At 40.5% G+C, this 24,204-nt stretch overlaps 1 protein-coding gene across 4 annotated transcripts in view; it reads right to left on the reverse strand.

Annotated features, from left to right (window-relative positions):
• LOC116851620 (A disintegrin and metalloproteinase with thrombospondin motifs 7-like) overlaps positions 1–24,204 on the reverse strand; it is a 79,398-nt gene that overhangs the window by 31,069 nt on the left and 24,125 nt on the right. For all 4 annotated transcript variants that reach the window (XM_032831230.1, XM_032831229.1, XM_032831228.1 and 1 more), the window contains one exon: positions 7,246–7,580. In XM_032831230.1, coding sequence (XP_032687121.1) covers positions 7,246–7,580 — 335 coding nt within the window. The remainder of the gene's footprint in view (positions 1–7,245; positions 7,581–24,204) is intronic.

A 24,204-nucleotide genomic window follows, 5' to 3' on the forward strand; every position in this document is an offset into this window, starting at 1 on the left:
GAAAGAAAGAGAGAGAGAGAGAGAGAGAGAGAGAGAGAGAGAGAGAGAGAGAGAGAGAGAGAGAAGGAGAGGGAGAAAGATGGAGACAGGGAGAAAAAGAGAGAGATACTCGACCGACGATACCAGCTCGCGCTCGCGCCCCCATAGAGCGTTCGTGCGCTCGCAGATAAGCGGGCTAAAGGATCCGCTTCTTGAAGCGTCGCGAGGATAAAATTCGTCCCGTTTGTCCGACCGTGCCGGAAGCTCTCGTCCGTCGTCGAAAAGAAAGCTCGGCTGTGGCCCGATAAAATTTCCGTGCGAAAAACGATTTGGGCGATAGCTCGCAGGAGACCGGGCTGTACTTCGCGGAGTTTATCAAGCAGGCGCGATGTTCGCCCACGATCGTGGTAAAAGACCGGACATGGTGGGAGATAAAATTAATTACGATACGTTCTCTCTTTCTCTTTCCTTCTGCGACAGGGAGGGAAACGTAGTAGGCGAGATACTGCGAGAATGATTGTCCTGCAGATAGCAAGGCTATCGGACGGCGAATTTTGAACTTACCCTGTGTAAAAGCTTAAATAAAATTTCAATTCCACTCACGCGGACGAAGCATTTACAATGGTAATAAAATGATTATTCGGATCTCGAGGGGAGAGTTAGTTAATTACCATCTGGGGTATTTTGAATTTAATAATTGTAGGATAACGGAGAAATGAAAATACAATAGTATATTATTAGTTGTATACAAATTTTGCGTTTTTAATCATTTGTAAAAATTATTAACTTGAACTATCCGGTGTTGCCAGAGCAATGCCCGTGGACTTTTTATATCTATAACATGTAATTTAAATTATTTTTACCTTATCTTATATATTTATCAATATTTATCTTAAATTAACTTAAATTATCACAAAATGCAAATTATTAAAATTATTTTTAACAAGAATAAAATGCGTTTCAATTCTGTTTAAAAATCCGCACGATCTTTACGGATCAACTCAATAGATTACCGCAGTGAAATTCGCCATATATTCGAGTTAAATTGCTTGAGATAAAGAGCGTGATGCGATCCGATGTCTTCCGAGCTACCACGATCTATACAATCAGTGCTCGCAACGCCAAAGACGACTGATCATCGTTAGATTCGATTCTAACTCAGCGTTATGCCATCGGAATAGCAGCTATACCGTCAGATTAGCCCACGAGATAAGGCCATTACCAGTCAAGCCTGAAATTACCGAGCATTACATATCGACGCCGATTACATTTGGTCTCTCTCGTGCATATACATGCCGCGCGGCCGCGCTCGGAGCAACTGTAATATCGTGGGTACGATTGCTCGGTTTATACTGTAAGTAAATACGCGAGAATCTGTAAAACATGTGACGCGGCGCACCAATCGGATCACCGTCGATTAGGAGGATTATTGGCGAAATCGCATCGATGTGTATTGCACGTTTTGCGTTTAACCGAAGGCAATAAGAGAAAAGTCCGTGCAAACAGTGTATTACCTATATACAGAGCAATGATTCGAAAATTAAATGGTTCGACGTATATTTATGATGAATACGGATTTATGTATATTTAAATTACGCCAAGGGACATTATCTGCGATCGGGATTTCGTTCTAATCGATATGTCTCGCGTCCTGCGGTCGACTCACAAACTTAAAGACCTGATAACAGCATCAGGATGTGCTTCATCCAATCAGATATAATCTTATCCTTAGCGGAGTCTTTATATAGAAGAGTATTTTTCTAAAACCAAAAGGAAAATATTCTTGGCACAATATATTATTTCTCTTCATTGGAACAAGAATGTTCTTCCAATAAGAGTTTTCAGTTAGGATATAGAATAATAGGAAAAATAGTACTTTGAGCAAACTCTAGCAATTAAAGTTGTTTCTTTGAACGTTAGAATATTTTCCTTTTAGTCTTAGCAGAATCCTCTTGAGGCTATATGCAGAGTGAATTAACTATCGCGATCTTAAATATCTTCGAAGCAGAGATGATCTTCAGATTTTCGAAGCTATTCTACTTAGAAAAAAAAGCTTCTTATAGAGATTATGCTCTTTTCTGGCAGAGATAGCTTCGAAGATCCTAAGGCCTTCTTTCTAAGGTTTCTAGTTTAAGGTCATCCTCTTAAGAATACTTTTACTTTTGCTTCGAAGATATTCAACATTGTTAGATTTATTGACTCATCCTGTATAAGAGGATTCCGCTAAGGATGAGATTATATCTGGAACTTGTATAACGAGTATATTTATAAAATATTGCATTAATATCTCGTAATATGAGATTTAACGTCGAGGGGAGTGAAGGAACGATCTCGTACACACGATGAGTTATGCATTCGCGGCGGACGAGTCACGGAGCTGTTCATTCGCCATTGCGTGGAATCTAAAGTCTCTAAAGTCGAGGATTCGGTCGCTACGAAAATTTAGAGGATATTTAATCTCGGTTTGTGGCCGGCGTAACCGACACGAGAGAGATCCGCCGTTAAATAGGGCCCTAAGTTCCGCATAAACCAGCACATAAGTAGCACGAGTAGCTCAAGTTTTATAGCGGTTACGCGTCGAAACCAACTTCTCTCTCTCATACGTGGAGGTGCTCATACTCGCGTGCCTACTCGTGTATACCTGCGGAGATTTTACGGCCCAATAAAAGCGAGTAGCACCCGCGAGAGGTAGATGCGCTACGTAGGACAAGCGTCGGTAAACAGAGTTGCGCGCACCAAGTTGCCACGTGTCGAAATCAGCTGTCCCGCAGGCCAGTCGACGACAATGCGCGAACGTTTACGATTGCACCAAGATTTATGTTAATTTTTGTTTTCGTTGCACTTAGGCGCCCTCTCTTACTCCTACGCGATATCGCGACTGCTGTAAGCGGCTACTGCGTCGCCGTCGGTCCCTCTATTTGTCTTATAAGCAGCGAAAATCCGAATTAATTTTTCTCAACTAAGGAAGATCGGATCTGGTTGTCACCTGACTTTGAAAAAAAAGGATGTATGTATGTAAATTTTTTAATATTCTCTCAAATATTTTAATAATCTTAATTTTCATGTAGGCACAACCTTTAGGTTAAAAAAATATTATCCTTATATATTTATATATAAGAAAATTATTAAATTGTAAGCAAAGTCGTGTAAATATGACTATCTAACGTTAGGATTAGTTGTCAGATGTCATTCGTGTAAAGGAAAAGACAAATTATTTTTGTAAGGTTTCAAGTGTTTTATTAAAGTTAGTGATATTTTGTAGACATATATAATAAACATTGAACCAAAAATAATCACTGAACCAAGAAAATAATAATTTTCATAAACTTTGTAAAAATAACTTTGAGCTCTCTTTTTCTCTATAGTATATTAGTTGAATTTACTGTTGTGACATGTATAACTCGTCACTTTGTATGCTTCCATTACTCTTACATAAGTTACGTCATATCTAAAATAATTTTTTATCATAGCTACGTGACAGACTTGTAATGCGTGCCAACTAACCTCACTTAATTTGAGTATAAATTATGTTGCAGCAATTGTTAATTAAATGTAGGAAAAGAATTAGCTAAATCCATAATATTTCTTGCAACCAAAGAGAGAGAAATTGTGATCAGAAATTCGCACTAACGCACGAATAAAAATAGAGATCAAAAGAATTTACTCGCCGCGTCTAATTTAGAAAAAGTGATCGTGATATTCCTGTCATGAGCCATTTCGTACATTCAGTTAATATGATACAAGCAATCAGTATTACAAAGAAAAATATCCTCTTCCATTTATAAATGAGATATAAGCTTTGTGACTCGTGTGACTTCTAGACCCGATATCCCCTACTCCCTCTCAGTCTCACACTCTTAGCATGAGCAGGCGGGATTACAGCGTAATATTCAGGGCGCGCAAATATCTCTGCTCGAATCCGCGCGAGCCCAGCTCGTCTCGGCCAGCGTCGTACGCGGAGCGCCGCATTTTCGCGAAATTTTGTGTTTCTACAATGTGCGCGCCCGGTGAGAGTCGATTACCCCGCGTCCGATATGCAGTTTCGCGAGATTCCCGCGGAGAAAATTGAGCTATTACACGGTATTGCGTGAGAACCGAGCGTCCATAAGGCGAAGTCCGGGCCGATGGGACACCCGGTACGGGTCGTTGGGGCCGCGTCGTGAGCGCGTGTGTCGTGTGTGCGCAGCTTGTGCGCACGTGTAGGCACCCGCGACGCACGCGTGTGCGCGCGTACGTGGACAACGACTAGGTGCGCCGTCATAAATCTGCCAAGCCGTGGCAAATTAAATCATTATCTGGAAGCTGCGAGCAAATTGCGCTGATGCATGCTCGCAAGCCCCTACGCCGTTCGCTCGCTCGCCCGCACCACCATTGTGCCGACGCTTCTTTTCCCGGTGCCTTCGCATTCCTCCGGTCCGCCCTTTACGCCGTTACCGCGATTTTACGTTCTCGCGCACAGGAAACTCGCACGGAGAGAGCGGTTTCTCCTCTTCTTCTTGCGGCTCGCGGCCGCCGCGGCGGTTTGCAGTTACGGCGCGTAGACTAATACTCATAAATTCCAGCCGGCGAATGATGATAAAAGGGCCGCGGCGCGGCCGTCCGACGAGAGATCGTGTGTTGCTTTATGCCGCGAGAGCTCCCGGAAAATTTTCAACTTTCAGCGGCATAATCTTCATTGCAGTCGACCTGCCGCGCCCGCTTTTTTCTCAAGTGTCTCAGAAGTGTGCGCAAGCATTTACGCGGCGAGCGTATGTTCCCTCCTTCGGAAATAGTGTCGACGAGCGAATACGAAAAATCGCGAATAAAGTGAAAATTTGCTAACGTGTTGCGACGAAGAAATTTCACGCTTGTAATTTTTCTTCATTTAAATTGATAACTTATAGCCACATGAATATAATCTCATCCTTAGCAGAATATTCTTATGCAAGGTGAGTTACCTAACATTCCCTAAAACAATTTTCTAAAACAGTTCTAGAATATTTTTTTGTATTTTAAAACACTTTTAAAACAATTTTTGTTTTCTGAATTCTAAAAAAATTTTTTTGTTTTTTATATTAGAAGAAAATGTACCGAAAAAAAAAGATTTTTTGTCGAAACGAAAATTTAGTACATCGAAACAAAATTTGATTAAAATAAGGTTAACCAAATGTTTGGTAACCAAATAATTTAATTATCGCTTGTATATTCTGCTTTCTCATTAATACATCCTATTTGACACAAATAAAAAATGTAATATTGCCTAAAAAAAAAAAAAATTGAACGTACCAAATATTTTAGCTCTAAAAATAATTTTTTTTTATGTATGTAAAATATAAATTGTGTTTTTAAAACAAAGCTACTTGATTATATATTATCTCTTATTATATATTATCAATATTCATTTCTTCTAACAATTTATTTCTTATATATTTTCTCCTAAGAAATAGAAACCAATAGATATTTTAGAATTCAATTAAATGACTCACCTTATGTATGACCTCGAGAATGTTTTTAAAACCAAAAGGAAAATATCCTATGCACGATATTATTCATCCTCATTAAAAGAAAGATGCTTTTTCAGTAAAAGTTTTCATTTGGCATATGGAATTACGGGAAGTGGCACTTTGTAACTATAGATCTCTTTTTCTTTAGCTGGAATATTTTCCTTTTGGTTTTAGAAGAATCCTCGAGACTATAACATAAGAGGATCTCGCTAAAGATGAGATTATATCTCTTTCAAATGTAAGATTATGAAGTGGTAAGTGGTTATGATGTGGATCTCTATCGCGAGAGAATCCGCGATTCGTCATTTGCGTAACGACGCGTCTCGCTTTTCACCGGGTGATCCATTGTTCCCCAAAAATCGCACGGCCAATAACGCAAATGGCAGCGTCGGCAAACAATTTTTGAAAACAGAATCGCTGAGCGCGCGCGGCTCTTGTCTCCGACTGAATTTTCATTCCGACAGTTCCGGCTCACCTCGTCGCGACACTGACGAAAGGAGTGCATTTCAGATACGCGATAAATCACCCTTGAAAAATTGGCTCTCGCACGCCATCACGGCCAGACTATTCGACCCGATTTCGCTGGAGCCGCGCTCGAGCTGTTGACCGTGAGTCGCCGGCCGAACCCATTAATTAATCCTCATGGTTAATGAATAATCGCGTCTGATCTTTCGCGCGCGCGTACGACAGATAAGGAAGAACGACAGTCTTGTCATCAACGCCAAAGCCTGCGGCACATGAGGGCATTTTGTTGCCGATTTCTCTCCTGTATTGTCCTGCAGTTCGTGGTATGTGCGGTTCATAGAATAGAGCTCCGTTCGTCGTCGTGCAAGACAAGCGTGCGAGTGCGATATGATTGATTTAAAATCAGTGTAGACTTCGTAGTGAAAAGACCTAACGAGCCAAAGCGTGTTCCGTATGCCGTAAGGGTGATACGCGTCGAATGCTCTCGTGGTGGTTCACGCGAGCACGATAACGCGGACTGGCGTTTCGCTTGATATATCTGCTGTCACCCACTTACCATCCCGTGAACGCATGAGGGTCTCTCTCTCTCTCTTTCTCTCTCTGTCTCTCCTCCCTCTCTCCTCCATTTCTCTTTCTCTCTGTCGGAGACAAGAGGGATTTCGTCGCGCTGAATGAAACTTTATGTCCGATCCACGACACGAGCATAACCGAGCAGATATACGGTCCCGATTGCGGCATGCGTGCCCGACAGTTCATAATTTAACGGGCAGGACCCTCTCGATCCTCGTCCTTACGTACGGACGTACTAGCGCATCGACAGACGCGTCGACAGCGTTGATTTTATCTCTCGTTGCGCTCTTCGTGCATTCGGCGTATGCGCGGGTGCATTAGATCGTCGGCAGCAACAGGCGAGTCGTCTGTCGTCTGCAAATTGCAGCTGACGATTCAATCGTGTCGCGTTTGCCATGTTATATCGCTTCGAACTCTGCTCGCGTTTCTCTGTTTAGTTCCCGACGCGCCGCGCCGCGTCAGATCGTCGCGTAAAAATGACAGCCGCGCGATCGATTCAGACGTAATGGCCCGTTGTTAGCCACGATCGAGTTTTCATTGTTTTAATTAAAGAAAATATAGAGAGCGATATATTTTCAATTGCGAATTTATCTCGTTGTCCTTTTGTATCGAATTAATAATACAGATATATACGACCGTGTAAAGTGGCACGCTCTCTCGCAAATTTTCAGATTTTCAGCGATTGAACGTGACGCGGATATCGACTTGTGTAAGCGCGACCTATCGGAAAATCGAAAGTGTAACTCACCAAACCGTCGCAGGCGGACAGGGCGACGCGGGAATTCCGATGGCCCTTAATGAATCCCCGATAATGACATTTGCTGCCGTGACTTTTCGCCGGGCTGCGAACGTGCAGGTCCCGCTTTCGCCTTTCCACGACCATCGCGCGGCCGATGAAGTTGTCGGCCGCTGTCAGTTCGATGTGGTACTCGTTACCGGCCACCGCCACTCGATAATGAACGATTGGCCCATCCTCGTGATGATGATGCGTTACATTATGCGAGATCAAATCACCCTGATGATTCACCTTGCGCGGTATTACGATCTCGTGATCGTGTAAGTGTTCCTGCAGTGTATATACACCTGAAAGCATAAAGGAGAGAGTATATGATAGGAAAATAATTTATTTCATTATTAGAAGAAATAATATTTGTGTATACACATATATTTGTGTCGCAGAATATAAAAAAATTTAGTTCTTTAAAAATTTAGTCTGATTATGATACAGACGTCGTTTTGCACGCGGAGAAAATCTTATAGTAAAGATTACTATACAGAATTTTGTAACCGAGGAATATATCAACATTCTGCTATAAATTATTTTTAGTTTTTTATTTCATATTTGCTATTTATGTTTTAGGAAATGGAATGTGTTGTTATAAAAAAACATGTTCCTAGTATATCCATTTATTTCTGTTTCTTAGCAAGATAGACCTTACTGACAATTTATCCCTGCACTACTGAAAACAGTAAAATTGAAAACATTTATATAAGAAAAAATTATAATATTCGCGTAATATTCGAAATTAATATTAATTCCCACTCTTTTAATAATCTGTAATGCACGGAGTGCTTGAAATAAACAAGAGACAGAATTTCCACGTGAACTTTGATACACGCATAGGAAAGCGCGAACTGCACTTTTGCTATTGTCGCGTTTGACTCGACGCCATCTTTGCCGCGCAGCTTTTCATTCAGCAGGATTTGTCACCGAGTAATATGTCATATTTATTGAGTGTTTATCGTTGGCGATTTCATCCGGGCAATAAAGCGTAACGTTATTATATTACACGTAAGTGGGCAGACTCGTAAAAGCTAAACGCTCGTTCGGCTCGCGCGCGTGCACCAAGTAGTGAAATCTTATCCGAAGCGTTTAGGCGTCTATCATGTGGTAGGGAAGTTGAAAAGCGGCTGACCCCTTCGCGATAATATGGGAGCGAAACACGATGGTGGTTAAGGCATCACACATAAAATTCCGTAAAGACGTAAGTTTAAGGAAATCAACCAATCCCAATCGAGTATTCGGCTGTTCGTAACCCCTCCCCTTCCGTAAAACATAAAATATAACGCCGAAAGAATACTGTAAGTATTAAATTCTTACGTTTTCTGAACAACCAATCACATATCATCACAGGATACACATTTTAGTTTAAAATTTGGAGCCAAGCTAGTGAGGTTATATGTGCAGTGAAATGAGTGATCACAATTAATATTGTAACAATTAATATATTTAATAACTTTTAAAATTATGAATTCCTTGAAAATGAAAACGTTAAGGAAAGTAATGAACTGTTTACTGTGGTGAATATACTCATTTCTTCATAATTATCAAGACATAGTATTGTTTAACAAATGACCTGAGAGATAGCTTATATGTGTACAAAATTATTTCTTCATAATCTTTCTTCACAAGATAAACGTGACTTAGATTAGCTACTAAGGCTGACAATTTTTTTCTAATTGTTATTGAAAAGAAATATAAAAATATAATATCTTAGTTAAACGTAATTTACTTTCTCAATCAGTGTATTATCACTGAGATAACAGTGAATATTCACATTTGATATGTGATGCCTTTACATAGCGTAACGCTGGAGCAGTAATTTGCTCTGATAAAGCGCGCGCGCTTTAGAAAGGTGCCGCCGTTGCGTTCGATTAACGCCCTCGTTAAGCGCCGCGATCCGAGCGGCGAGACAGATGACTGAATACGAGCACCGGTTGTTTCTTCGACACGCCTAATCGCTCATTGTAACAGCTCTCCGTAACTCTGTTTCGGGAGTGGACAAATTCTCGGGGCCGAAGTAAGATCGCGCGTCTACTGGGCGAAGCCGTCCGGATGGTTTAAGCCTCTTCGCGTAAATTACGAGACGCGCGAGAACAGATATGACCGCTAAGCCGGCGGATTTAGAGCTATAAAGTGACAATGGCCGATCGCAGCCGTGGGCCGGATCTGTTCGCGACAATTGCATGTCGCGCTACGAGAAGGCTTCGATTTTTCGCTTGTCCCCGTGGGGAAATCTACTCGCAAGGTCGCTTTGGCGCTTTCAGCTGGCGATGGTTGACGACACGACGAGCCGCCGGCATCACCGCAACCGACAGCTTATCGATCGCTCGTTTCTATTCGTTCTATTATTGCCGGTGATCTAACACTTAATGGAATAATTGTAGTTGATCTGTGGCCACATGGGGAATAGAAAGAAAAGAGCCAGGAACGCAGACGCGGTTCAACTGCGGCGATATGTCTTCATATAAGCACCGTCTCTGACAGTGTCGTTATGGGCAGTGTCTGCATGTCGAGTATCGTTCGCAGAAGACGCCTGGTCTCGGGTTTTCAATGTCCTCCTCGTTAGAAGCGAAATAATCCGTTCCTCGAGGAACGGAAAATAATCGAGGCCTTCGGCTTTATGCGAAAAAATGTGAGAAATAACGAGATAACCCGAGTCGAAATTTTGGCCCTATGTTAAGTGCTGCAACGCAATAGTAGCTAAGTTAGCAAATTAAGTTTAATTCTAAAGATACAATTTACTCCTACTTCTGAGACTCTGATGATGTCCAAAACTTCCCTTTTCACTTTCTTTAGCATCAAAATATAAAAATAGATTGTATTATAGACGTCTAGCATCATGGTTACTCTGTTACTTTGCCGTGTGTCCAAAATTTCCATTATTTTCTCCTTCGCCGATCGTACATCGTCCAGTCGTCCAGTCGACCTTTATGTGCGGAAAATTAGATTATATTATAAGCTTCAGAATATATCAAAATACGTATTGAATGGAGTAGTGAGGCTGAAAGTAAGATCAAAATTTCGACTCGGATAAGTTAAATAGAATCAAAAGAGGTTGATGTAGATTCCAGAGTATCAAAACAGGTGTTGAATAGAATAGTAAGGCTGAAAGGATCCAAATTTCGACTCGGGAATCTGAGTCAAAATTTTAACCCTACTTTAGACTTGAAAAGGGACCTCTCAGCAAAGTTGGTAGATTAAACGGAATCGAAAAAGATTGATACAGAATATCAAAATAGGCGTTAATGGAATATTGAAGTTGAAAGTAGGAGCAAAATTTCGACTCGGGGAAGCGCGACTCGACTCGATACTAATCGAGAAGGAAAGTTATCTATATTCAAGTCGAAAATTTGATCTTTCTTTTGACTTGAATATCCTATCTGTCGCCTATTTTTATATTTTGAAGCCTATCAACTTTTCTGAAATCTATTAAACCAATAGTCTTATTGAGAAATCCTTTTTAGAATTTTCAAGTGCATTTTTTACTATTCAGAGGCGCTAAATAGAACTTTGCTATATTGATTAACTCTTTAATGATATGTCCGGAAAAGTTAAGTTTAGTAATAAAACATTACATAATAATAATAATGTATTTCACAAATATTAAATTCCTTTTAATTTACTTAAACTGTTATATTTTGTAACTCATAACAACAAATACAAATTTTATTTTGTATTCTATTTTTAAAAAATTTTCAAAGAAAGCAGCAATATATATAAAAAGCAAAGAAATCTAGACGTTTAAAAAAAGATTCTTAAGGATATCGCGCAATCATTTAAAATCATCACTGAAAAAGTTAAACATATACTGATCCTTCAGAATATGCAGAAAATTAGAATGTTCAGGTTGAAAATTGGACTAAAATTCTGACTTCAGGTATGTGCGGAAAAATGAGAAGGGTGGACTGGACGGCGACTTTGCGAGCAACCCTGTTTGACGGCGCGATTGGTCATTGCGAAAGTCGAATAAATTAAGAGCGAATGGAGCGCATATTTATTCCCGACGTTAGATGCGAGTTATTAACTCGTTAAACTGTGAGGTTCCCGGAGGCAGCGACTTTATTGGACAGGCTCAAACGTTTCCATACTCGTTTTGCGCAATCCTTGAAATCTCGCGAGATTACGGTCGGAAACGTAGGTGTACATCATTGGCGTGTTACTGCTCTCGGCAGCCTGCGCCTAATAGTTTCTGCGGTTAATGGTTTTCTCATGATCGCTCTAAAGCCTTGCTCGGCCGCGTGAAACGTCCGTATGCAACCGCCGATGTTCCACGTGAACGCAATTGGAACGCGCGGGCCGGCCGATACGCAGTGGATGGTTTCCTACTCCGGTGGCGATAGTGAGAGAGGCTGGCGGCTCGATTTACACCATTTATCGGCTAATTTCATCTCTACATTAATATTAAACAGTAATCAGCCTGTTGGTCGGCCATTGCGGCCATTGCGCCGGTGCAATGGCATCCGTTTGATATACAGCCGCGAGGAAGCATCCTTCATCCAACGGCCTATTACTACCCGCGACACCTGAATATATCTTTGACATTCCGACGTTCGTTCGGGAAACTCCGAAGCGATATGCGTATCCGCGCTTCGGCGACGACATGTCGCCCCCGTGGTACAAAGTCGTCAAGGTGAACGAATGCGTTATTGCACATTGTACGCAACGTTTCGTTGTTGCATTCCCCTGCAACGTTGCGCGCGAGTCATTAGGCCGAGGATAGTGGCGCGCGGTGGTGGCAAGTGGTACGTTTACCTCGTTTCGGAGGTAACCGGCCCGATTACCTCGTTAAATTAAAGAAAAGAGAGGAGAAGAAGACAGGAGAAACACGCAGTCATCAATCGCGCTCTGGACAACTAACGCCGCGAACGCGGCGGACGTTTTTGTCTCATTGCGTTTCAAAGCAATCTCTCACGTTGCTTCGAGACGGGGCGCGAAGGCTTCGAGTCGCCTTGACAAGGCGCACGGATCGATCTATCCGCTTTCCACGTTGGACGCCGATCGCCGAGAGGCGGCTAGATAGGTAGATGAACAGGACGTGGAGGAGGAGAGAGAGAGACACACAGAGTGACGGGAGGGAACGCGTGCGTGCAAGGGAAAAAGAGAGAGAGAGAGAGAAAGAGAGAGAGAGATGCAGTCTAGTGCAGGTAGTTGAACGGTGTAATCATCATTATCCCATTATCATTAAAGTCGGAAAAATGGCGGAGCGACCAATGGGCGCGCGCCTCGAGCAAGTCGGGGTTAACTGCAGGTGGGGACGTCGCGGATGGAGATACTCGCGGACCTCCCATACAGGCTGCACCTACTACTGTAAACGCCGATGCACACGCGGATCGAGGCCGTTCCTACGCCGTATGCACGTACGTGCGGCGCACTATGCCACCACCATCACTACCACGGCTCGTCTAATTGCGTATAATTGATGATGCGCGCTGTCCCGGGTTAACGTAATTATATGAGACTTATGTAGGGAGTTATTAATCGGCCGCTGTGTTACCTGCCGACAGTTAACCTCCCGGCGGTCACGTTTGTACACGAGCCGGAGAGCGGAGTGACGAGAGTGCAGCTTCTCGCCGTAGCGGCTGGTGTACCGTGTTAACTTGATTTCTCTCTCTCTCTCTCTCTCTCTCTCTCTCTCTCTCTCTCTCTCTCTCTTGCTCTTTCCTTCCCTCTTTATCTTTTTCTCTCTCTTTCTCTTAATAACGAACGCGCAAAAGAAAGAAGAGGAATCTCGTACATCTCAAAATGTATTCCACGCCGCCCGCAGAAATGCAGAACTTGTTTCGAGGAGAGGGAAATTAATTGGTGTCTTTTTTCTTCTTCTTCTTGTTCTTCTTCCTTCTCTTCTTCCTCACGATAAGTCACCGCGTAACTGCTGTGCGACGCGGCTGATCGATTGAGATGTAAAACGAAACGAGGGGCCTGATATTAACCGGTATTCGATTATTCGTGCGGCTTCTCGATTCCCGGGAAGAAACCGTCCGTCTCTCGGCGCGCATAGAAAGTCTGACAGATTTAGAGGTGGCCGAAAGATCGACCCTCTCGCGGAATTTATGGGGATCCGCGCGCATATGGAAATCCCGTATTGCAGATCGACGCGATAATTCAGAGCCGATCGCAAGGCCGATGCTGCGCGCGCCCGCGTTTCGTACGTCTGACATAACGTAATTTATCGTCGCGAGTATACTAGTACCCGCCCGCTTGTTGTGTATGTATCGTGTATGTCCCACACTTCGTCAGTGTCGTCGGCTTACTTCACATGCGCGCAAAGAGACTGACGTTGCTACGATCTAATCGATGAAACATTCGTCTTCGGTCGGTCCTTCGACGGCCGCGATCAATAAGGATGATCGACGCACGCGCGTCTTGTTTTCGATTCTCCCGACGCGAAGAATCCAAAATTCAGGCTTGCAGGTGAAAGCGGAGCACAATCTAACATATCCTTTGTTTCTTTACTGCTAATGTAATCTCATTTGTAACATCACGTGAGCGTAGAATGACAACTAAACTGACACAACGATTCATCTTTGAATATGATGTCGAGATCGCTGTGAATCTATATTCAGAAAAAGATATGCTGATAACAATTATATATAGTTATAACAACTTTATAGTACTAACTGTACTATATTATTCGAACTAAAACTTTAGTCGTAATAACTGCAAAGTACAGGGGGAATTTTATAATTAAAAGTCACTAAAAGATTTTGTAACCGAGCAATAAATCGATATTCTGCAGTAATTCATTGCACACAGAAAAATACACACTGTGAATGTTATTTGCTTCACGTATTTTATAAGTTTATATATCCAAAAACTTATCATGTGCTCATCATAAGCATCAAATTTATTTTAAATACATCCTGGATCCTAGTAAGTTTAGCATTTCGATCAAGAATATTACATTGAAATAAAAATTCGGTTTACTTACTAAACAGAGTCAAACAGAATTTTCTTTGATAAAGTTTTACAATATTCTTGTAAAGAGAATTCTTTTTTTGAGTACATAATATATATAATATATTTTTTCTCAAATTTGTGATAACTATACTCTAAAACTATTATCAAGAAGATATTCTATATTGAAGACAATCATTACTTAAGAGAAGGAAAGCAACCTGAGTAATTGCTTTCCTTTGTACCAATAAAAAGATATTTTTCTGTGTATATCCTTCCATTTCATTTATGCTACATATATTAAAGGGAAACGCGCTATGAAAACACTTGCTATGTTTTTAACGAAAATTACCATGTTTCTTAGCAAGACAGACTTTACAGGCAGTTTATTCCTGGACTGCTAAAAACACAATAAAATTGAAAAGAATTTATACGAAAAACCGATTCGTTAAACTGCTCTACACATTATGGTCAAGTGTTCAGTGTAAAACAATAGAACATTATGTGAGGTAGTTAAAATATCAATCACAAACTTGTAAAGAATTAAACTGTACATATTACAATTCTACATACACTAAGCTCGTATAGTTGTTATCTACATAATTGCCATGTCTTTTCCTCGAAGTGTACGAAAAGAAGGAATACAGGCGAGATTCGGATACTCCCCATCCCAATTCGCGTAAAACGAGAGCACGAATATCGTGTCATTCGCGACAACGGGAAAGGGTTCGTGCCTCCGCTTTCTCATACGGAGAGCCGAGGATGCGAGCGCAGGTTTCGATACCGGTTTCACGGTTCCACGGGTTGTCACGGGCGAATCGCGGAGGTGCAGGAGCCAAAGTTATTAGGCGTCGGAATGATTCTTTATCGGCGATACCTGGGTATTACGGTAGAAACCAGTTCCTCCAGATGACTCACTCATCGGGTCCATCTTACGCGCAGGCCATCGGCGCTCCCGCAAGAATGGTCCTCCTCCCCTCTCTTCCACGTCTGCCTTCTCCCAGCTCTGCCCCCATTAGCATATACCTACTTATCGAATTCATTAAAGTCGTCACGATATATACCCGCGGAAATATAACCGAACTACGCAGCGGGACGCTCCGAAGAGAGCGCGCGTCTCCTTAGGACGAGTTTCTCGTAATCGCCGTCTCGTATCGTCATCGTCGCGGCTCCCGGCTTCACGATCTAATCGGCGATTTTTACGACATCGAAATTTGACACCGCTTTCGATGGACTCGCGCTGACCTTTATCCAAAATTCCGTGTAAGTGCCGCTGTGCTGAGCAAATACCTCGCCTTGCGCGCCGAGGACGAGTCTGCCTTGTCTGCAAAACGCGCGGTTTCTCGCGAGCGACCGGTAAATTATGCGAGCCGTCGAAGGTTCCTTCTGCGAAACGCGACTATCCTCGTGGCCGTTAGCTCTCGAATTCCCAGCCGAAGTGTTCCCCGGGGTACTTTAATTCTTACGACCGACGCAAAACCTTGAACTTGGGCCGGTAGGGGAAAAGATGTTCCATCATTTCGTCGTAATCAATTTATTCTGTGCGAGTGATTTTGCGTGTACACCTTAACCCTTCCGAAAATTACTGGAGAGAATTACTGGAAAAATCATGATTCCGTGTAACGTCGTAAATTTCACGGGAGACGTTAGGGAACCCGAGAAGGAATAGAGTAGAGTAGTTTATTATCACCCTGGGGTTCTCAAACACCTTTAGAGTTTACAGTAAATCATATCAGGTGGAGCGCCAGAATCAGAGATCGTACAATACTAGTAACATATCGAAGTCAGTGTAACAAATCGACAGTGCGCGCAATATTGGAAGCTCTACGATTGTTCCACATATAGAATAACAATAGATAATATTTTGATATTGTAAATTAAAGTTACTTAAAATTTACGTTATTTATATAAAAAAAAAAGTTAATACTTCCTATCGGCGAGTAACTCGTTTTCATTTAGAGAGTAGTGCCTCGAATTTGGGAGATACTACGCGATATATGGTTAAGAGTGTAAGATAAAGTATGAAGCTCCGAAAAGAATCGAGTTGCTTGTACGTCCAAATCGCAGAAATGCAATCGCAGAAATGCAATAGCACAATAAAGAAACGAAAAAGCGAAGGAAAGAGAGACAGAGAGAGAGAGAGAGAGAGAGAAAGGGAGTTTAAAACCCCCGTGAATGGAGTTTCAGATTCGGGAGATATAAGCGCATGAACTTCTGCCAACTGCCGCGACATCGCTTCGCAGAGATCGGAGCACGTAATTAGACACGTTCTCGTCGGGCCCACGAAGTTTCAGACCCGACATAGCTCGACTCTCTTTCTCTCTCTCTATCTCTCTCTCTTTCTCTCTCATGGGCGAATTATTCGAGGAGATACGGCATCTCATACGCGCGCGCACGGCTAATCGGGATGGTTCTCGGACAATGGTGTATTCTCGAAAATCCGAGGTGTAATACACCCGGCGTCCGATTTCGCACAAACGTTGCACTGTGCGCCACGAAACTCTGTACCGCCGACCCGCCACAACAGCTGGTCTCGCTTTTACGGCGAGCGCGAGATAGCTTTGATTAAATAAGCCGCGCCCAAGGTTCCCGCGGATGCGGTTAATGCGGCGCGCCGGTGGTTTATCCTCGCGATCGAATGAGATCAATAGGGTCATTAAGGAATTTACCTGCCGGCTGACAAATCGTCCGGGCGCTCGGCCGCTCGATTTCCGCGGATGAGACGCGATGAATCGGCTCTGAATCATTGGAATTTTTCCTTTTCTTTCAGCGCTGCTGAAGTTCGCTCGATTAATAATCCCATGTTCCGCGCGCGATAACTCTTGTATTCTAAATACATTGGATATATAGTGTTTGAAAATGAGACATAAAGAAAAGACATAAAATGACATAAAATGAGACATAAAATGAGACAAAGCTCTCGATAGATTGGGTCAAACTAAATAAAAAATTCTCCTACCATTTTGCGAACAACCACGTAAAATTATAAATTATTAATTAACGAACATTGGCGAACGATCGCGTATAATTATTTGCCGATTTTCTCTTTAATTAATAATTGAAAAATGTACACAGAGAAAAATATCATTCTACTACTAAGAGAAGCGATTTATTTTCCTTCTTTGAAGTAAAGGTTATTTTCACTAACTACCAAGAAAATATTTTCTTGATAATAGTTTTTAAATCTACTCATCTCATAAATTATGTAGAGGAAAGCCCATTACTGTATACTTAAAAAGAAACTTTATTCTCTTTTCGAGAACATCATAAAATTTCGTCTCAGAAAAAGTTATTTCAGCTTTATGCTGTAAGCAAACCTAAAATATTTGTTTGAATTTAATATTCTTAGCTAAAATATTAAGCTCGCTAGGATTCAGAATGTATTTTGAATAAATTTGACGCACGTGATGAACTTATGATAGATTTTAGCAGATATATAAGCTTATGAGACACTTGAAACCAGTGACATTTACTTGAATGCAGTCCTTTTCTGTGTGTACAGAAGATTGCATATATGTCTAGCCATTCCCTATCTATGTGTGTCCTAATCAAAAGTTATTAAAAATTTTCGACCTAACACATTCGTCTCTAGATAGTCAAGAGTCGTGACTATTGATTATTCGAAGGAACGGCAACGATGAGTCCAATTAATCTACATTTAATATTTAATTACAACACGATAAATAATACAGATAAATTACGTACGGATAAATAATATCCAGTCACACGTAAAAGTATATTTATTATATTTCTCAAACAGGTTATGCCACCTCGCGAATGCGAAGAATATTACTTACCTTTAAATTATATCTTTTCACGAGCTGTAAGATAATGCGAGCATTTACTTTTATCGTTATCCATATTTTATGATTACGTTACCACTAATAACATCACGTTTACGCGTAACTCGTGAACGGAAAGTCGCAATTATAAATCAACAAAACTAAACAAAGCAAAACATCAAGCTGCCCTAGTGTCACAGCTGTTTGACATTGTCGTAGTTTCTTCGAATAAATCAATAGTCACGATCCTTGACTAGCTAGAAACAAATGCGTTAGATCGAAAATTTTTAGTAACTCTCAATTAGGAAATTACACACAGCTAGGGAATAGCTATCCTTTGCGCACATATGCAATCCTTTATACACATGGCGCCATGGATACCCGGATATTCCTTTAGACAAAAGTTATACTTTTAGGCAAGCCTTACACTTGAGATTGATCATTTGAGGTTGAAAATCGCATAAGTAGCTCTAGTTATAATGACTTTTCTTCACTGTAATGGTTTCAATCTTATTCGTATATGCATAAGATCCAAAACCGTCTATATTTCGATCTAAGGAATGTGCAGGCATCAATAGTACCGTATACTATACGTATACACTGACTATTTGCAAAATAGTAGAAAACCTCGCTTATTTTAACTTAATGTAATAGCACACAACGCAAATTGTATTTATCATCACATCCCGCACCGTATTCCGCGCGATTATTCGTCAATTTCCTTCAATTAATAACTCAACGTATGCCGATATTATTGCAATTTGTTCTTGCGGCGAGTACACATTCTAACGTGCGGCCGATAGCCAGCTTATTGAGACGCTTTTAATAAATAGCCGATAATAAAGCGAAATAACGAGCGGCCGCGAAGTTCGCGCTGCGAGGTATCGCCGTCATAAATATCAGCTCGATACTAATTCGCGCAAAGTGCGTAAAAGCGGTCGCGGCTGTACCGATCGTTACTATCGCGTAACGCGGCCGTTAGGCGCAATATCCGCGGCACATTTGCCGCATAATCGCTGGAAAAATGACCGCTCGTCGCTGCAACGGTGACCTTCCTCGCGTTCCGCGTTCATGACGACGTTCAATTTCCCCGATTTGTGTCGTGTTGCTGAAACGCGCTCGCGTACACGAGACGCATTGCGTCGCGCGCGGTATTCGTCGCGCGGCCTGCCTTACGAACGACGGAACGGGTCGACCGGAGACGGCGCAATTAATCACCGCGGCACAACTTAATTATTGTCCGTGCCCTCGTTAATCCGCGTGCGCGCGCGCGTGTTGCACTCCGTGAGCGGTGCGCTGCGCCGTGCGCGTTACTGCGAACGCGCGCACGTGTCGCGCTCCAACAGATACGCTGATCGATGAAGCCCGCGATAACGCGCCAGTGCGACGCGAGCAAATCAAACGAATTTTATTTTTGCGGATCGGCGGGCTCGCGCAGACCGGACGAACATGAACGGCCGGCATTGCTGATAGGACGCAATTCCATGGACGTAGGAATATCTGGACGGAGCATATTTCCGCGGAGTAAAGCTTAAGGCTCCTTATACTTCGCCGGCCATGTCGGATTTGTGACGTCAGAAGCGAGAAATGACATGCTGAAAATTGCGTGCCATTTTTAAATAAAGATAAATATGGACGAAAGAGCATTGGAGATTGCTTGAGCACACTTGTGAAATTGTCCGAAAGGTATCCCTTTCCTCCGACGATCAATAAATAGACATATAATAAGTGGTGAAATGAGACATGTAAAATGATGAAATGAGTTTGTTTTGTCTGCATGCCTCATTTTACCATTTATTACATGACTATTTATTAATCGTCAGGGGAAAGGGAAAGGAATACCTTTCGGACAATTTTACAAGTATGCTCAAACAGTCTCAAGTGCTCTTTCGTCCATATTTATCTTTATTTAGAAATGGCACGCAACTTCCATCAGCATGTTGTTCCTCGCTTCTGACGTCACAAATTCCATTATCTCCATTCTGATTGTATTTTTATTCTTTCATTCTACGGTTTTCCTACTTTTGCAGCATGTCGCTTAATAATCAGGCATATTATAGAAGAGAATAAAACTCTTTGCTACAGACATTATTTCAGTTTACAGAATGGTAAATAGAATACATAACTTTAAAACAATATGCCTCGGTCAAAATTACGCCGCGCGACTGCGCATGACGTGAAAATATATATCTGAGTCTACGTATTTCGTTGGTTACATACAAGATATATCAAAAGATAAGAACAACCAATTAGGAGGCGTGAAAGAGGGACTTGAGTAGAATATATAATATACATAAACTTTTTTGTCTTTACTATGGTTTAAATACAGCGCTTTATACGGGTGTACAGGATGTGTTAAAACTTTTTAATTTTATAAATTTCAATTAAATTTTATATTTTAAATTTTAATTTTAATTTTAATTTTTAATTTTTTAAATTTTAATTTTTTTAATTTTTGAAAAAAATGTTTTTCTACATAAAAGTTGTAGAATTTTAAGTGATGCATTACTTAATAAAATTAGTATGACTTTGAGCGTTGTCAAGATTACATAAGGATCACCTTAAATTTTAAAGGCTCATGATTTGAAAGGTATTTGACAAAAAAGAACTTTATTAAAGTGTTTTGGAAAACTTTAGAAATAAGATACAAGAATATACAATAAAAGATAGGGACTTCTATTCAAAAATTTACGTAAGGTGATCCTTATGTAACAATGACAACGCTATTCAAGATTATACTAATTTTATTACGTAATACATCACTTAAAACCGTAGAACTTTCTCTTGAATAAAAGATTTTTTTTCAAAGATGCGTAATTTTCGAAATATTAAGAGGTTCCAACACTTTTTGTACATTTGTATAAAGCGTTGTGTTTATTAAACCATAACAAATATAAAAAAGCTTATACATCATGAAAAAAGTTTATATATCATAAAAAAGTTTATATATATATGTATATAATATATATATTATATATTATGTATTATATAATATATATTATATATTATGTATTCTCAAGCTCTATCACTTCATAGGATACAGCGGGGTAAATTGAATAGCGAGGGAATTTGGATAATATTAAGTGTTTGCGACAATTTCAGAAAAATATGATATATACTATAAAAATATGAATATATAGCATACTTCAAACATAAAACAAGATGTCTCATATTTTTCTGAAATTGTCGCAAACGCTTAATATTATCCAAATTCCTCCGCTATTTAATTTACCCCGCTGTAGCCTAGTTGATTGACCTTACCTTATGACATACTCTGCATATAGCAATTTTGATCAACCAAGATGGCCGCGACGGATATTTCCTGTCACTCCTAAAACTTCACACCCCACGTTCATAGAGACACCTTGTGCTCCGTTCAGATATTCCTACGTCCATGGGACTATTTCTCAATGTTATTGTTGTTGTCGGTGACGGCGGACCGATGCTCGCACATGGCTGGATATAGATGAAGCACGCGACGCGATGATCTCGATGTTCACCCTTTCATTTAATTAAATGCGTACCTGACACGCTCGTCAGACGACACTTGCTCCCGTGGCAATTTGTGAGCGCATTTTGCGAGACTCTCGCGACGCTGTCTCGAGTTTGCAAATTGTGTCGCGCGGCTCGGCGACGTGAAACGTCGCGTTGGAAGCGCTGTTAAGCGAATTCGATCTCATGTTTGAGGCAATACGTCGTCAAGGTTAAAATGTACGCACAGCGCGAAGGGATCTCGAAATTTATTATAATTTATTGATACACGTACGAATATGTATCGGCGATTTATCGGATATTTCATGGGCTAAATCTTTCGCAATGATGCACGATTCGCGGTTTCGATCATCGAAATGATTCAAGGCCTCGCCGAAAAGAGACCGGCTTTCTCGGATCGGCAGTTCCCACCGACACTCTCTCCCCCTGGTTTCCCGCGACGTGAACGATATTTTCTCGTGATTTACGGTGCGCAACGCCGACTATAAGGCCGCGGACGCAAAACGACCTGCTCCCGCGGCCGCCACAGACTGCCGCTATTATTTCGCCACTTAGCGGGAGTGGCGTGTATGTACGTTGTCCGAGAAGAGTGACTGATTCGCACCTGCGGGGGCAGACAGGACGAGAAGATGCTGTCGAGCGTGGGTCGTGGCCGATCAGCAATAACGAATAAAGCCCACGCGGTCTCAGATCGGAGCAGGCTGCAGCAGTGATCCTTTTCGAGAGAAAGAGAGATAATCTTGCTCCTCATCTACTTGGACACCCGCGTGCGTACGTTTAGCAAATATTCATCCATCGACGAAGCGCCACGAACTTTAACGCGCACGGAAAAAAAATTTATTAATACATGAACAACTAAAATTATTAACTGCAGGAGCAAATTTTCTTGCTTTCATAGCAAAGTTACTTAGTTGTGATAGCTAAAAGATTTGCTAATATATATATATATATATATATATATATATATATACATATATATATATATATATATATTAGCAAATCTTTTAGCTATCACAACTAAATAACTTTGCTATGAAAGCAAGAAAATTTGCTCCTGCAGTTAATAATTTTAGTTGTCCATATATTAGCAAATCTTTTTTTTCCGTACGGACTCCCGATCAGAAACTTATCCCATAACCCTGATCTAGTTGATCCCGATCAGTTATCTAGTTTATATAAGATGATGTTATCGGGTATTATTAACCCTCAAGAGTAGAACTTTTTGATAGTGTAAATGATTGCAACATGTATTTCAAAAATATAAGTCAATTCTTCTCAATCATACACAGCAAAATGTTTGTTTCGATGAATTTCTGGTGAAATACGAACGATTCGGAAATGCCGATTGAAATCACTAGATTTCTGTTGGAGTTAACTAGAAATTTTGATAATTTAGACTAAATTCTGATAATTCAATTAGAATTTCTGGAATTTATATTTCATCCCAAAAATTGGCTAATTTAACAAGATTCTTTTTCCGTGTATTATCAAATAGATAGAGAAAGAATCAAACAAACATCGCGAGAATCTATCACATCGGAAATAATTGCAGCAGGTCGCTAAATTCTTAAGTATTAGACAGTGTATATCTGTCAAGAATATCTTTGTCCAACGTACACTATTATATACTTTCTCCCATCAAACCTTAATTTATCTAATAATTTTACCCATTCTCTACTTTATAAGCGGTACTATATTTTTTACGGGGCTACAAATACTTGAAAATTTAATAACTAACAACATGCGTTCGGTTTTGATAAGACGCCGAGTCCTCGCATTGTTTATTCAATTTCCCTCGTACTCGGCAAATATTAAACTGTGGAGGAGATCATAATAAGAGAATACATAAACAATAAACATTGAAAATTTGAGATATAAAACTATCTATCAGATACTGCGCCTATATCAGACGATTAATAAGATCCTAATATAATATGTATATATATAAAATAGGATGTCTGTCTGTATGTTCCCTGTTAACTCTAAAATCCTATAATCGATTAAAACTAAAATTTGCATAGTTATTCTGTAGGATCCTGCGGAACATATAGGTTGCAGGAAATCTCGACACTCTATCCCTTCCCCATTGATTTTCCCTTGACACTTTATGATAATTTAGTTTAGATATTCTATAGATATGAGAAACCCAGGCAACACCCAGTAGTTTAAATTAGTTACTAATAATTCTTGTTATTAACTCTCGGAGAGTGCATACATCTGAACACCGAAAACACCAAGGGCACACAGGTGCAAATTTGCATTAATGTTTTGTGCCAATTTATACCTTGACTCTGCGCGCGCAAATTAATCAGTATTAGTTTCTTATTCTTTTAATACGAGAAAAGAAGATCAAAAATTTAAGGATGATAGTATAAAAGCCGACAAAAAACTAACAAAAATGCGTGAACAAATTTATTTATAATCGATTATATCGTGAAAAAATCACTATTTGAGAAAATAAATAGTGTAAACAGTACGGCAAAATTTAACCTCATTTTGCGGTATTTGAAATCTTGAATTTTTTTTTGACAAAATTGTAACTATTTATAGCTATTTAATTATACCTATTCAACTAGCAGAGTTGGTCAAAAACTATTTGCTGGTCACAACGGGATTAATCGACGATTAAGTTAATTGGAGTTGGTAAATGTTACCCTAAATTAATAAATATTATTAACATTTATAATCCGTATTATATATATTTTATTGGTAAAAACTTTCATCTCTTATTTCTTACAATATTTTCTATACGTTT

The sequence above is a fragment of the Odontomachus brunneus genome, unplaced genomic scaffold (assembly GCF_010583005.1).
Source record: "Odontomachus brunneus isolate Ranch 3 - 2012 unplaced genomic scaffold, Obru_v1 Obru_scaffold_182, whole genome shotgun sequence".
Taxonomy (NCBI): Eukaryota; Metazoa; Arthropoda; class Insecta; order Hymenoptera; family Formicidae; genus Odontomachus; species Odontomachus brunneus.